At 36.5% G+C, this 15,319-nt stretch overlaps 2 protein-coding genes across 13 annotated transcripts in view; one reads left to right on the top strand and one right to left on the bottom strand.

Annotated features, from left to right (window-relative positions):
• AVEN (apoptosis and caspase activation inhibitor) overlaps window positions 1–9,993 on the top strand; it is a 97,696-nt gene extending 87,703 nt beyond the window's left edge. The window contains exons 3-6 of the mRNA XM_061380175.1: window positions 3,082–3,152; window positions 6,321–6,416; window positions 8,433–8,787; window positions 9,535–9,993. Of these exons, the coding sequence (XP_061236159.1) occupies window positions 3,082–3,152; window positions 6,321–6,416; window positions 8,433–8,787; window positions 9,535–9,653 (641 nt within the window). The 3' untranslated portion in view covers window positions 9,654–9,993. The remainder of the gene's footprint in view (window positions 1–3,081; window positions 3,153–6,320; window positions 6,417–8,432; window positions 8,788–9,534) is intronic.
• A 77-nt stretch (window positions 9,994–10,070) lies between these two features.
• Window positions 10,071–15,319, bottom strand: part of RYR3 (ryanodine receptor 3) — a 217,712-nt gene continuing 212,463 nt past the window's right edge. For all 12 annotated transcript variants that reach the window (XM_061380161.1, XM_061380166.1, XM_061380162.1 and 9 more), the window contains 5 exons: window positions 14,876–15,032; window positions 13,701–13,765; window positions 13,489–13,589; window positions 11,841–11,892; window positions 10,071–11,015 (listed from right to left, as the gene is read on the bottom strand). In XM_061380161.1, the coding sequence (XP_061236145.1) occupies window positions 10,920–11,015; window positions 11,841–11,892; window positions 13,489–13,589; window positions 13,701–13,765; window positions 14,876–15,032 (471 nt within the window). In that variant the 3' untranslated portion in view covers window positions 10,071–10,919. The remainder of the gene's footprint in view (window positions 11,016–11,840; window positions 11,893–13,488; window positions 13,590–13,700; window positions 13,766–14,875; window positions 15,033–15,319) is intronic.

The raw sequence follows: 15,319 nt of genomic DNA, 5'->3' as shown, positions 1-15,319 counted from the left end.
TTGAGCTTCAAAATAAATTGAAGTGGTAGGAAAGCATGGTGGTTTAGATCTGCTGTTCCTTCATAATAAAGTTACATTTTACACAATAAACAATATTAAGGCTTACTGTGAATGTTACTGAAGACGCTGTGTGGGGTTTACTTAAATGCATTATTTTTAGCTGCTCTGTATTTGAAGGCCAAGTGATATTTGTAAGTAACAAAAGCTATTCACAGTATTTTCTTATGCTGGAAGGAGCTGTAGTCACCGCAAGATGTGATTAGTATTCATGGCATAAAAGGAAGTTATTTTCAGGGTAGAGGAATTTGTGAAAAGATAATTGGTTAGACCAACATTCTCATTAACCTAATTTGCATTAAATGTGCTTCTGTGAATTGTAGTTATTGCTTTTCCATTTGAAAGGCATGCTTTGTTAATTTACTTAAAGAGCCCAGTTAAAGTACATTTAAGTAATACCCTTTAATTCAGCAATACAATATCAAATTGAGGATCTGTTATTACCAGCTTTTTGAGTGTGGAGATTCATAAACCAGTTCTTGATCCCACTGGATTTTCCTGATGAAGTAGGTTTGTTTAGTTGCCTTAGATCTGGTCATTCTCAGATAATGCGAGCATTTGACTAATTCTTCAGTTAAATTTTACTCCTTTGTAAGAACAGAGGAAACTTTATTTCCCCTGTGACTCAGCATGAGAAAGAACTGAAGGAGTCTTGGGGATATCAGAAGAAAATACTTACGCCTTTGTTCTGATAGTATGAAGACTCTGTGGATCACTTGGTTTCACTATTTTTCAATAAAACTTCTTTATATATGTATCTAAATTGAGCCTTTAAAATATGAGCTGTTAAGATAGAAATTAATTTCCACATTTTCATACCCATTTTAAAGTCATGAGACTGAATAATGAATTTTTTTAATTTTCAGCATTAGTTACTACTTGTTAGTATTCTAGATATTATAAAACAGAGGGATTTATTTCTTGTGCTGTGTGCAATGAAGAGGGAGGCACTTTTGTCAGCAGTGAGTCAACTGTGAGTGCTCAAGTTAAGTCTTTGCATCTTCAGATAGATACATAAAGACAGGATCTTATTTTTCTGTAGCAGAGCTAGCTATCATGGAACATGGTGTTTGTGAATTATATGAGCTAAATATTTGTAAAATTAGGTGTCTTCTTGGATATCTAATTGTTAATTTCAGTGATTAATTATTTGCATATGTACTGTTTGATACTGGTTATTTTCAAAATAGTAATATCTGTCTGTATTGAATGTAAATTAAAGCCTCGCTGACCAGGCAGGGTTGTATGTCAACCCATAAATGCTGGCCAATGTTGGATAAACCTAACGAAGACAGGGAGATGCAGATTCAAGTTGGACATGGTAATGGTCATAAATATCTATATAAATACTCAACTGAGAACTTCTGCTGGAATGGTTTTTAAGATGACAGTGATGGACATGCCAGGTACACAGTGTGCTTAGAATACAAGTACACTGCATACCTCATGATCATACATAAAATGCAATAAATTAGAAAAGCACTTCAGATATAGAAAAAGCTGTGGACAGTAGATTTTACATGCCAGCTGGGGGATAGTTAGTTTCCCTTCTTTTATTGTTGGTAAAGAAATATGGAAATCTCTATGCCTTTTTGCTGCTTATTCATTCTGTTTGCAAAACAGAAGCTGGGTGATGGTTGTGCTATTGAGTTAACATTGTTGAAAGGCTGAATTGTGGTTAAGTTTTGGGGCAGGCAAACAGTGGAAAAGAAGCCGATTTTGGGGACAGCACATTACATGTTCAAATTCCATATGCAGGATTAAGGGCATGATTCAGGAATTGCTGAAGTTATGAATGGCAATTCAATGTTGAGAGCTAAATGGAAGTTAGATGCTCAGTTGTTGCTAATGTCATTGAAAACTTCCTCTAGCACATTCATTCTCTGTTAGAACTTGGGAAAAATGAGCTGTTGTTTCTCAACTAACTGCTGGGCTAAATCCTACTGACTCATAGGTGAGCTGCAATTCTCAGGATAAAATTTCATCTCCTTCAAGCAAAAATTCAACAGGGGGTTTGTTTGTTGTTATTTTTATTTTGTTTTTCCCATAGAACTGAAACACTTGTTTGTTCTTGAACTGCATAGTCTAGGAAGATATATGTCCCATACTCTGCATCAGCACCATCTTTGCTTTCTGTTACTCTCAATTTTTAGCCATTATCTTGCAACACTAATCTTCCATGTTTCCTCTGTCACAGACCTTACTATCTTTTTTGAGTTCCTAGAATTTTTGTCCATTTTTTATTCAGTGAATAAATTTATAGGACTGTCTTTTGCAACCTCTCATGGTACTGCAATAGAAATACTGCATCGAAGCCAGAATAATAACCCAAGCTCCCCTGTAGTAAAAGGAAGTTCCTACTGTCTTGGAGGAATGTGGTAAGAGGTTAGGAGATCCTATAACTAAGATTATATGTGTATCTTAACTAGCCCTATCTAAGGTGTCTTTTAATTCAGTCCCTTGTGCATATGAGCTGGAGTTCAGGGTTCAGTGCCTTTTTTTTGATGACATGCCTGAGTAGGGACAAGTTCAAGGAAGAGAGAGTCTGGAGAATTTAGCTATCAGACAACAAGAAGTCTTTACTTGGTGTGTACAAACTGATTTTTAGGACAATTTTTATCAATTTTAAAAGAGATCTGCATGTTGATAAGTGAAAACCTGTCTACAGCACTTTCAAAGATATTCTTAAAACATGCACTTTGTGAATACTGTACGTGTTCCTAGTATGTTGCCAGATTGGACTTTTCAATTAAAATCTTGCTTGTTGACATGACATCTAGCGTCTCCTCATTCAGTTTTGAACTTGTTGCACCTTTCAGTACTGTTTTGCAAGTAAGAGTTGAAAAGATCTTTCTACAGAATTTTGGCTTAAAGAAGCTTAATATTGTGAATGCATGCAGCATGAAAATTATATGCCGATTTGTTGAAGACAAGACATTGATTGAATTTACTTCTGCAAGGTTGGGAACTTTGGAGAGACTTGTTATTAAAAAAGTGAATGTGTGTTTTATTTATTTTCTGTAGGAAATTTCCTTTCACAGTTCCGATTCGCTGATGAGAAGGAATGGGATAGAGAAAGCATGTGCCATAAGCAGGTAACAGAATTATCATTCGAATGAGTTTGTATGGATAGGCGCCTGGCAGAGAATACCTAGGCAGTTGTGTTTTCAGCAACCAGTAGTTTAATACAGTAATAGCAGTCTGTATATTTTTATTAATTTTTCCCTGATGCTGGAGGCTCTTGGGTCTTGTCCTTATTTATTTATTTATTTATTTATTTCCTATTGAAGACTAATCAAAGCAGCAGGCAAGGTTTTTGAGTGCCATTGGAGGAAAAGAAGCAAATCCATACAATGAAAGGAGAATAAGGAACTTGCTTTGCTTTACTAATGTATCAAGTCAGCCTGCCTTTTTCAGTGGTATTAAAGAGAAAATGGTTTAGAAAAATTACCTATGAATGTAGTCATGTTTGATTATGAAGCTTCTTCTAGTTATTTGAAATTAACAGTTCATATCCTCTGGTTGCAACATAATCTCCAAAATTACTATGGGTGCAACTGTATTGTAGATTATTTGGATGCAGATTATTTATGTTGGAATAAAAAAGAGACAAAGCAAGAGAGTCAGCTGTTTTCTAGATCAGGATACTAGGAAGTGTCTTAATTTCTTCAGCTTCCTTCCTCATGTAAGTCACCTAAATTATTGCAAGATAAATGCTTTTATCTTCCAAGCTTTTCTTAAAATTGCTGCAAAACTGTGCTTGAGTGTTTGCTATTTATTTCCTAAAATATTAACAATAATTATTGCCTGGGAAGTGATATTTAAAGGTACATTAAAGTCACAAAGTCAAATTAAAATCAAGAAAAAAATCCAAATGCAGTTTTTTAAACCATCATGTATTTGTTCAGTGGGATGCAGTCTTTCAGTGACTGGGGTTTGTTTTTTTTTCTTCCCAGTTCTTCCTGCTCTTCATATGTAGGATGTCAGTGTCCAGAATATTAATTTCTTCATAATTTCCTCATAGGCTTTGCATTAGAGTATTTAAGTGATTTGAACTCATAAATTCATTTCTGAATGGCTAACACCATTGTGAGCAGAGTGAAGTTGCAAATTGCCCATGGTTTTCACAACGTTTTTCTGGCTGCCACTAATGAGACTGCACAGTTCTGGAGCTGTTCTCACACTCTGGCTCATTGTGAAGTGTGCTGTGGTGGGCACATTCTTCTGCGTCTGTCCCTAACAAATTGGTGTTACTTATCCTGCCCCATTCAAATTAACTGTTTCAAACTGTTTCATGTCTTTCACTGTTCTTGCACCAGTTTGAAATAGTTTACTGCACGAGTCACAATTACCCTTCATTTGATTTCTTATGTTAGATCAGAATCCTGGCACAAATGATTTCGTAACACTATTTTTTCACATTGTCTCTTATCATCAGCCTATTATCCCCTTTTTCTTTCTGCCCCATCTTTCTTTTCCATGAAAACTCGATCAGGTAATAGTAATTTGTATTTTTCAGAAGAAAATGACAGTTATAGCAACAAAATATGCCTCTGCTTATTTTCTCGAACAAGTAATTACATGTGCCATGAAGCATTTATAATTTGTTAAATGCTGCTTTGATCCCTTTGGGGTTTATTTCTTATTTGTTTGTTTGCTTTTTATTGAAGCACCAGTTCTAATGAATTGGATATTGAATTTCTTCTTCCATTGTGTTATTTCTCAGAATTCCTCTTTACCTTCATCCTCACCCTTTCCTCCTTTCCCCCATCTTCGTTTCCACCTTCACTCGCAATGTTCATTCACATTAATCTTTTGGCAAGTATACTTAGCTCTTCCCAAATGGACTTAAATATTATTCAGTGATACTTGACTATTTACAGTTTTTTTTATGTTACTGGGTTCATACAGTATCCTTGCCCTTTGCAAATATGTAGAAGCCATATTTGATCTTCAGTATCTGTCAAAAGAACTGGTGTTTTTTTCCTGAAATTCAAGGTCATTGCTGGGCAACAAGAATTGCTTGTTAAAGAGTTTTTGAGGTTACTTGTACTAGTGAATCATCTTTGATGGTGTTGACATATCCACTGTAAAATAAAGTTGTGAAAGAAAAAAATTCTAACCATCAGATAGTTAAGTTGTTTGGACCTTTTATCCATTACTGGATGCCAGAAGCAGAATTTGCATACAAGAAATGTTAAACCAACTGCATTGTGTCATTTTTTAGCTTTGTAAATATGCTATGAGAACATACTGTGTCTTTGATGTTCATTCTTGCTGTGCGTACAGGTGTCAGAAGGCATCCTGTTGACTGGCTTTGGGAAGGAGCAGTGTGAATTCCTTTGACAAATCTCTTAGGATATGGCACAAAACACTCTCTACTAATTTATGAGTATTTGGAAGTCTGAATGTCTGTGCTAGTCTATACCATATTGAGAGGGACAGTTTTTTGTCTCTTTAGATTTGGTAGCAGCTTTCCTGCTTCCATGAAAATGAGAGTATGGACTGAACTTGAGCATTTTGTTTTCAGATTTTGAAACATGTAATGGATATCAAATGATCTTTTTCATTAATGGTTAACATGCTCAGAATGTTCTGCTGTATGTGAGCTTGAAATCTATTTAAGCCTATCAAAGTCCAAGGTGTCCTTTAAAAGCCTCAAATACTGCTGATCCATTTTCTGTAAATTTGTTTTTAATACTTTACAGCCAAAAAAGAAAAGGGCCAAGAGACCAAGTAACTTCAATACCTGTCATGTTAGTAAGTAGCATTTCCACCTGTACAAAACCAGGCAGCATTAGAGCATCTGTCTTGAATACTATTTTAGAAGTGTATGTAGTTATAGTTGGTTGCTTTTTCAAGCTTTGAAACATTTTAGAAGATGGGGAAGTACAAAAAGGGCCATATTGTTTAGGCAGTAAAACCAGTAGAGCTACATACAAGTAACATGGTTCTATTGCTTGGAAAATAGTAGCAACTCATTAAAGAATGGTGATTCCCATGGTATAGCAAGCTTCACAGATTAAAAGATGTTTCAGCTGGAAAAGCCTCCTATTTCACTGTCAACTTGCAGAACTATTTCCTGCTTTGGATTTTGAAGCATTGCCCAAGGAGCATTCCATATATACCTTTAAATGATTATTTTCATTGTAGGTGTTTATATGGTAATTTAGGTACACGTGTCATTTAAAACTATGATTTAAGTCATTATTAGTTCATTTTTATTTTAATACAGCCATACTATGTGTTTAATTATATTTCAGTTATCGGCACTTTCTGTTGACTGCCAGTCTTTGGCCCAGGCCCTTCAGGAATTACCTCTACATCTGCGTTTGAATGTAGCTGCTGAACTTGTGCAGGTAATACTGTGAATTTTCACAAGAAAATGTAAATATTTTAAGTGAAACAATCTGTGCAAGAATGATAACTTGTCTTCAAACATAAGTACAATGCGTTTTATAAGTAAGTACATTTATTAAGACTGGCATGTCACATGGCAGGTAATGCATGCTACTCTTCTGTCAGCGCTTATGCTTTGTGTAAACAAAATGCTTTGATGTGAAGCACATTAGATTTGAAGCCAGGTATTAGAGTGTTTGACATGGAATGTTTGCACTGTTTTTTTATTTGCTTCCTTTGTTAGCAGCTGTTAAAACCTTGCACCAAAACTTTGAAATTGCTTTCATATTCTTTCCTCATAATTATTTGTGATTTACACTTCTACACAGCTAATATCAACATACATGTTTGTTCCAAAATTCAAACTTACATCTGGCTTAGAGTAGATAGAACTGTCAATCAAACAGGTGAACAAAATGTCATTTATGCTCTGGTGGAAAAAATGAGCAACAATATTAAGAGAAAAAGTTTCTTCAGGCTGTGAGCTAAAAATAAGAGAATGTTGTGGTTTAAGCCCAACCGGCAACCCAGAACCATGCAGCCGCTCACTCACTCCCCCCCTTAATACCCCCACTCCCAGAGGGATGCGGAGGAGAATCAAAAGAATGTAAGTCCCACAGGTTGAGAAAAGAACAGTCCAGTAACTAAGGTATAACACAAACCACTGCTGCTACCACCAGTGATAATGATAAGGGAAATAACAAGGGGAGAGAATACAACTGCTCACCACCCACTGACCGATACCCAGCCCAACCCAGCAGTGATCTAGACCTTCCGGGTAACTGCCCCCAGTTGATATACTGGGTGTGATGTGCTGTGGTATGGAATACCTCTTTGACTAGTTTGGGTCAGGTATCCTATCTCTGCCTCCTCCTGTCTTCCCCTCTTCCCTGGCAGAGCATGAGACTCAGAAAGTCCTTGGTCAGAGTGAACATTACTGAGCAGCAACTAAAAACATCGGTGTTATCAGTGCTGTTCCCAGACTGAAAGTCAGAAACAGGACTGCACCAGCTACTAAGAAGGAGAAAAATGACTGCTACTGCTGCACCCAGGACAGAGAACCAATGAGACTTCAAAATTAAACCAAAATTCCTATTATAAAAAAAAAAAACAAAAAAACTGTCTGCTCAAGCAAGGTGACCCTTACAGAGTAAATTTTGCTTGTTTGTAGTTACGTGAAATGCTTCTGTGACTGGCACAACAGTGCTTTTTCTTAAGGGTGCTCAAACAAATCTGCAGATGTGATGTCTAAGGGAATCTGCAAATAAATGCTACTTTCAAATACAGTTTTCTTCTTAAGAGTTCTGGTCATTGTTTTTGACTCCTGTCAGGGTTATAAAGTGTGTGCTATGACATTTATCTTTTGTCTTGGCATTGTGACTGGTGATGTGGTCATGAGATACAGCGCAGTGTTATTAATGCCAAGACATCCTGATAAAAGCAGAATCTGTGTTCCATGGTTAAATAATGACTTGCCACTTCTTGATGACTTGCCACTTCTTGTTTCACTATGTGATAATGTTTTGTAATTTGGTTTCATTTTAAAAATACACAGCTATAACTTGTGACTTTTGCTAAATGATTTTCAGCAACCTGTAGTATGGTTTGCTTTCAAGACTGGAATTTTGGAGGGAAGGCCTAACACAGGATAGTATTTCTAGCCAAACTCTGAGTATCAATAGGATTTCAGTAGAGAAGAATTAAAGAGTAACTCTCCAGGAAGTATTTATTTGTGACACTATAGAAGTTGCTAATTTAGCATACAATCTCATATTCCGATATGAGTGATAAAAAGAGTTTGTATTGCTTTAGTGAAAGTAGCATCAAGGTAATTTTACTTCTGAATTCAATTTTGCTGAAATCCATTGTACCTTTGTGAGGGGTCAGATGGAGGAAGAACGAACTACATTTCAAAGCAGAATAGTAAAAAGGGAGTTAATCATGAGGAAGACTCAAGTACTTTCTTGTACTCTTAGGCATCAACACCTGAAGAGCTCCCACAGATGAAATCTAAAATTATCAAAGATGGCAAGAAAGAGCTTCAGTTCCGACAGGCTCCAGCTCAAAGTGAAACAGTGTTGGTGTCCCATGCCACTGGCAATTCTGATGCTCCTTCAGAGCCTGGAAGTAAAAATGGTCATAGGACAACTGCAGAACCCTTTCAGAGGGGTCATCCACTATCAAAGCAAGAGACTGACCATTTGGATGAAGAACTAGATCTTCTCCTGAATCTAGATGCCCCCATTGATAAAGAAAACAGATCCGTGTCAGAAGCATTATCCTACAACGTATCGACTGAGAAAAATCTGAAAATGGATTGTAAGGAAAAAGGTAAGATATCTTTTCTCCTCAGCATGCCCTTACTTAATTTCCATTGCTCTCTCTTTTGGATGTTTTGAATTTGTGATTGGCCAAAGTACTGCTGTCATCATCTCTGTCATACTGCATTTACCTGAGGATATGTTCTGACACATTTGTTTCTTTTGAATTCTATCTCTCCACTAAAGTTCCTTCTGCAGAGCAGCACTGGTCTTGTGAATCAGAAAAATTTAAAATAAAAAAAAAACAAAAATAAAGCACTACTAGAGAATTTTAATGAGAGGATGGTAAAGCTTTTTTGTAACATTATCGGCCCTTGGTTCACTGCGCTGCTAGCATACAGAAGAATTGACAGCTATTTCTGATGGCTTGTTATAAATGCTCTTTTCAAACTGTACTAGCATCGATTTTATAAAATTGTTTAGTATGGAAACAAAACATATGCAAAAGTTTCAATTTCAGAAAAATCAGCAACCCCTTTCTTTTGTTTGGATTGTTGGAAGCTATACTGCTGTTTGTTTTGATGGAGGTGGTTTACTACTCATCCCCAGTCCACCATGCTTTAAAAGAATCTTTAGCATCTTTGATTTTTTGTGTGTGATATTCTTGCTATCTTAAAATTAAGTCCAAGATGGCTGAACATGTAGGATATATAGCAAGCGCTGTTACTGAAAACATTAAAAAAGCAAAATTATCTGGGATGAAGAGCTGGTATGGAATTGCTTCCAGATTTTAAAGTGTGTTCTTTTCACTTTTTAGACCCTTTAAAACTAGATATGGCTGAAGAGAAGAGTACAGCATCACAGCAACAGCAAAGTACATCTAAAACTGTTACTGAGGAAGAGCTTGAAGAGTGGCTGGACAGCATGATTTCCTGAAGCTCAGATTTTCTTCTGTGAATAACTGAATATAGCAAACATTAGGTAGAAAGTTGAATCTTCTTTGATCTCCTTGTTATTTCCTTTATGTTTCGCTTTTTTTTTTTTTTTTCAGTCTGCCAAAGGTCCAGCTTTCTTTGCTGGTACCTTAAGTTCTGTGCAACCAAAATTAATCTAGATGTGATTGGAAATTGTGTAATATTCTTAGAAGGGTCTAAAATTTGTGATGAAATTAGGATTTGCTAAAGAGACAGGCTACGGTATATCCAAGAGAACAGTTATTTCAGCTTGTACTCGCTCCATGTAGTCCTTAAAAATAAAACTATGAATGATGAATGAATACATGTGTTTTTAGTCACCATCCTCACTTCACATCTTCATATTGTACGGAAATGAGAAAGACAATAGCAAACATAGTATTTGGTTCATAATACTTTATTGCAGTGGGCACTTTTTATTAGAAGGAAAAAAAATGCATAATTCTAGCAGCTTCTACTTGCAGGTGACCATTGATCATTGTTTTATTTTGGCCTAAGATTTAAATTGTATTCATTGTGATACAGTGTATGTCTTTTAACAGCAGCATTTAATAAGCTGTCATTGAAGGTAGTGTATAAACAAACTTTAAGTGCAATTTCATACAGAAAGACAGAAAAGCAATACAGTTAATGGATCTGTTCACCTAGAACACTAACATAAATAAAAAGTTTGCATAGCTATGTCTACAGAGGGTTTAAGGCACTTAATGTTTCAAGGTTGACAAAGTGTTTGAAAATGTTTTCTTTTTAACTGCTTAAAGCTTTTCAAGCTGTATCTTAAAATACATTCGCTAGCAAATACTGGGGGGAATAAATGGACAGCAGTTAGTTAAAATTAGTATTTTTTTCTGAGGCATGGCCTCTGGTGTTCAAGTTCTTAAATGTGAAATATGCAATTAAGACACCTTGTAGCCCTTTCAACTGCACTGCCAAAGCATTAGGTTAATGACGTGGTTAAAAAAATGCTATGATTTCAGATCATGTTTGAACTGGAAGGCTTAACTCGGCATAGCTTTCTCTCTTCCAGTGAAAATTCCAACAAAAGACCTGTTTCATATGTGGTAGGTACAAAAAGCCTATGAAGTAGTATCACATTTTATGTATGTCTTGAAGTTTAAAGGCATTTAAAGTAAATACAAGATGTGAAATTACATCATGAAAAGAAAATAAGGGTTTTTTTTTTGTATCTTGGATCTTAACTAATGAATAAATAATTTGTTTTGTGATGTTAGCCAAGTTGATCCTCATACTGTTTCCGGAAGCAGTCCCCTGCTGGGAAAAAATCCCAACATCTTTCTTGGTACATCTTCCACACAAATGACTCCTGAAAAAAGATAGTTTTTGTTTTAACAGACTTGCTGCAGTTAGTGCTGTTTGACAATAAGAAGGTACTATGCCTATGACCATGGGGTAGAACTGTGAAGACATTAAAACTCAAAACTTGTATATCAAAAATCTTTGTAAAAGGATTGTTCTGCACTTCTCTTCAGTACTACTGAAATTTAAGCCCTATTAGAAAAAAACTGGATACATGTAAATTAATCATTTTTAGTTATACCAGAGCAAACCTGCACACAATTTGTATAGACAGAATGTGGTTTAGTTTGCTTGGAAAACATTGAAGTGTACAATTCATTTGTAGTGTTTGCGTAAACAGCTTCTCATTTGAGATAAACAAGAAAATAAATAGGATTTAATTATCTCTTATTTACATTTAGGGCCTAACAGCACTGAACACACATGTACACATCCATGTACCTATCTATATATACATATAGATTGATTTAGACTATAGTAACTTAACTACTTAATCTTTTGGGGATAAATTACAACTGGGTATTTCAGGCTTTCATTTCAGAGGTAAGATGACAGTAAGGTAACTAGTAGAGTTCTGACCCAGTTCTGGGTCAGTGCTACCACAGTGCTGGGTAGAATAGCACAGGGCTGCAGCCCTCTCCTCTACCCTCTTTTTTTTTTTTTTTTTTTAACCCTTCCTTTTATTTCACTTGCAGAAAACAATCAGGGAGGGTGGCATCATCCCCACTCCGTGGTGGTACATCAGTTCCACCTGGTGGTACTGAGCTACAAGGCTGCTACAAGGCTGCTACAAGGCTGCTACAAGCTACAGCGTAATTTCTTTTCTACTCACCTGGCCAGTATGCTCAGTTTCATCCTTGTTAATGAGGTACATGAAAAAGAATCTGAAAGAAGCACATGAAAAAAGCAGGTATTAATGCAGAAAACATCTCTGCCTAACCTTTCCTAGCCTGTGGTATGTGAAGGAGATTATGCCTATCAGTGAAGTAATGATATTGTTTATGCTAAAGGAGAAAATTCTATCCTCCAGCACATCTCCTTTTAAAAGTGCTAAAGATGTAAAATATATAGAAGTGGAAAAATGAGGTTTAGCATTTTCTTCATCTCAGTTCTAGATGCAATACCTGAATTAGCCGTACACCAACTCCTATACACATATGTTCCACCATTTCACTTTGGAAGTTGGCTACTATGCAAGAAGTTTAGAAGTGTGGCAAATCCTCAGCTGCACCAAGATTTCCAAACACTGATGCCATGCAGCTCGTAAGCTCAACCTGGCCATGCAGCTCATAAGCTGAACCTGGCTATCTCAGATCCCTGTGCTTACTCAAATGTAGAAAGCTTCAATTAATTAGGAAGGCTGCAGAGTACTAACAATGCTCTGTTTCTGCGTAACAAAACTTGGAGCTGGCCACTTTTCATGCCGTGCCTTTCAAGTTAGTTAAACTTGGTATGTGCTTTCGTTGTAAAGAAAGGAATGTACACTGACTAGCATTTGTATAATTAAAGGGCAACCTGGTTAAAAAGATCATCCACTATATATAATATTAAGGAAATGGCCATTTCTAATTTACTGTGAATTGCAGGTTCCCATATACCAATTAACCATTTCAGTATAGTAAGAAAAGCTTGGAGGTTGTTGGCTGGTAAAACTGGATGTTAATGGAAATTTGCCTCACAAAAGTAATGCACATTGGTTTTTGCAGTGTCAGCTGCTGTGCAAGGAGTAATGCAGCCTCCATGCCAGGAGGCTCAAGTAGGTTTTATTATTTTTTAATTTAAAAAGTTCAAATGCAGCCTTCCAAAGCCAGACGTCTATAAGATACAACCAGTTCAGCTCCTTCAGTTCTGCTGGCACAATGCTCATGTAATTAGCATTGTTGCATGACTAATGCCACCAAGTTAACTTTTTAAATATCCTCTTTGATCTGCTCTGTATTTACTAATGAAAGTAGAAGATCACTGTGTTGAGAGATTGGGCAATAGTCTAATCAGCTACAACTCCTGATTGCTTAGGGGTTTCACAAAGGTGCACTATCACTAAAGAACTATAGGGTAGACTTATACATTGTTTTGTAGCTTATCTTTCATGAATCTTCTCAAAATGCTTTTGTTTGGGTTTTCTTTCTGTCAAATTGAAGTTATTTTCAGTGGTGTCACCAATGTTACCAAGTCCTCAGTTCCAAACTAACCCAAATTATTAAACTCTTGTTCCCTGTCATTCCACATACCTGGGTTTCTTTTGAGAGGAATGAGGAGTTAATGTGCCTTCAGGCATCATTCCACTAAGGCAACACTTGTATAAGAGGAGCATGTCTAAGGTAATCATTGGTATGGAGTAGAGGAGGGGAGATCAGGAAAGAATGGAGATACTCCCCAGTTCTACCGAATTCTGTCTTTTTGGCAGCAATGTATGCATCTAAATTACTCTGGAGCTGAAAGGTCTCCTTATTGTAATTCCAGTAGTAAAATATACTTACAGATAGTTTGCCAAGTTGTGTTCCTGCAAAGTATGTGTCTCAAAGCCATGTGGGGTTGTGTCAAAATAGTCGTTGCCGATTCCACAAATAAAACATTTGGTCTAGAAACACAAGTTGTGGTTACAAATCAATTTTATCTCAAAGACACTATTTTAACTATTTACAATTTGGATGAGTAAGAATAATGACAACTGTAGGGTGCGTCCTCATACCTCCATGTCTTCCCTCACTTGTTCTTGCTGGTCTCTTAATTCACCAAAAGCATCAATGATCAGACCTATTTCAAATAGAAAAGTAGCAACACTTCAGCACTTGGCAATTTTCATATTTCAAGTAACATCTGCCAGATATCCTCCATTGTCTTTGGAGTTTAGCCTACTTATGTCTATGTTGAAAAGTACAAGGTACAATTATCAGTTTCCAGACATTTTAAGTGTTTATGCAATGCTCCTAGCAGTAACAATTTCTCTTACATAGAGGTACAATACTCAGAGTGAAAAGGCTTTTCTGGTCTTACATTTTGGTCAGTTTAAGCTTCCATAACCTCATCTCTTTTGTTCCTATGAAAGAATTTAATTTTCATTCGCCTTCTCTTGGAACTCTTGTCTCTCAGCTTTTGTTGCACACAAAACTTTGCTCCCACAAGCCCCCCACAGCCAGTTCAGAGCAGCATTCTGCCACTTCCAACATGCTACGAATAGAGTTGGATCATTTTGGAACTGTGACATTCCTAATTTTTTCTCAGTATTGATGTATTGCATTTTTCTTTGCCACCAGATAGCCATAAACTGGTGTTTCTTCTGAGCAGCCTTAGGTCAGGTTATACAATGAGTGTTGCATACCAAAGTCATTGAAGGAAGGTCTCATTCTCTGTAAACCACAGCTTCAAACCAATTGAAACTGTAAATTGTCCTCTAAAGAAAGGAGGAAATGGGTATGTGGCCATGGTGACTTTCTCCATGTCCTTTCCCTTTTTCAAGGGAAAAGTCTCCATTCCCCAGCCAGCTGTAGTGGTTCCAAGCTAAAGGTGTTGAAGAGTGTCTACAGAAAGGCTCTCCAAGTTTAAATGGTTATTACCAATGGAAGAACAGTGATCCTGCACAAACTTCATCACTTCTGGATAGCTGTCACAGTGGTCATAAACACTGTAACCCAGTTGAGTTATGTTTCTTGTGCTTTGTCATTTTGTAGAACCTGAGACAATGCATTATTTATGGATTAAGTAAAAAAATATTACTTTCAGAATTAATGATTTTATCAGCTCAGAAATAACTCCTTACAGCAATATACTGATAAATTTACCTCAAACACAAATATGGTTTAAATACATTGCAGAACTTGAGGAAACTAAATCCCAACAGTCTCTACTAAGGTAGAGTGACAGTACCTTGAATAATGGCCAGTAGGATGACAATGACGAAGAAGAAAAATGTGATGTCAAAGACAATTCGATACATTTCATAAGGGTCTCCTGCGGGATCCTCAATTTCATCTCCAATGCCACCACCAGCCCTTACACCCACATACATGTGGAACAGGTAACACTAAAAAAAAAGAGGAAAATTACAGATATATTTACTGTGAATGATTTTGTTTGTTTCCTTATTGAAAAATGATCCTGCTCTGCTGAGTCTTTTCACAAGTTACAGTAAAAAAAGAACACATACTATCATTCCTCATGTATCAGTCAGCTACCGAATCTTGTAAACCACCTTCAGTCACACAGTGAGTTAAAACCAACAGGAAGTCTTTAAGCCCAGCCTGTGTTCTGAAGTCACATTAGAAATCAGTGCTGGTACTAAATAATCAGCATAAAACCTCAGAAATCTGG

Source organism: Neopsephotus bourkii, unplaced genomic scaffold (genome assembly GCF_033783945.1).
Source record: "Neopsephotus bourkii isolate Nb327-2 ecotype Australia unplaced genomic scaffold, CSIRO-AGI_Nbou_v1 NB_1792, whole genome shotgun sequence".
Taxonomy (NCBI): Eukaryota; Metazoa; Chordata; class Aves; order Psittaciformes; family Psittacidae; genus Neopsephotus; species Neopsephotus bourkii.
Note: the sequence above shows the minus strand (reverse complement) of the source record. Positions and strands in the feature narration are given on the sequence as shown.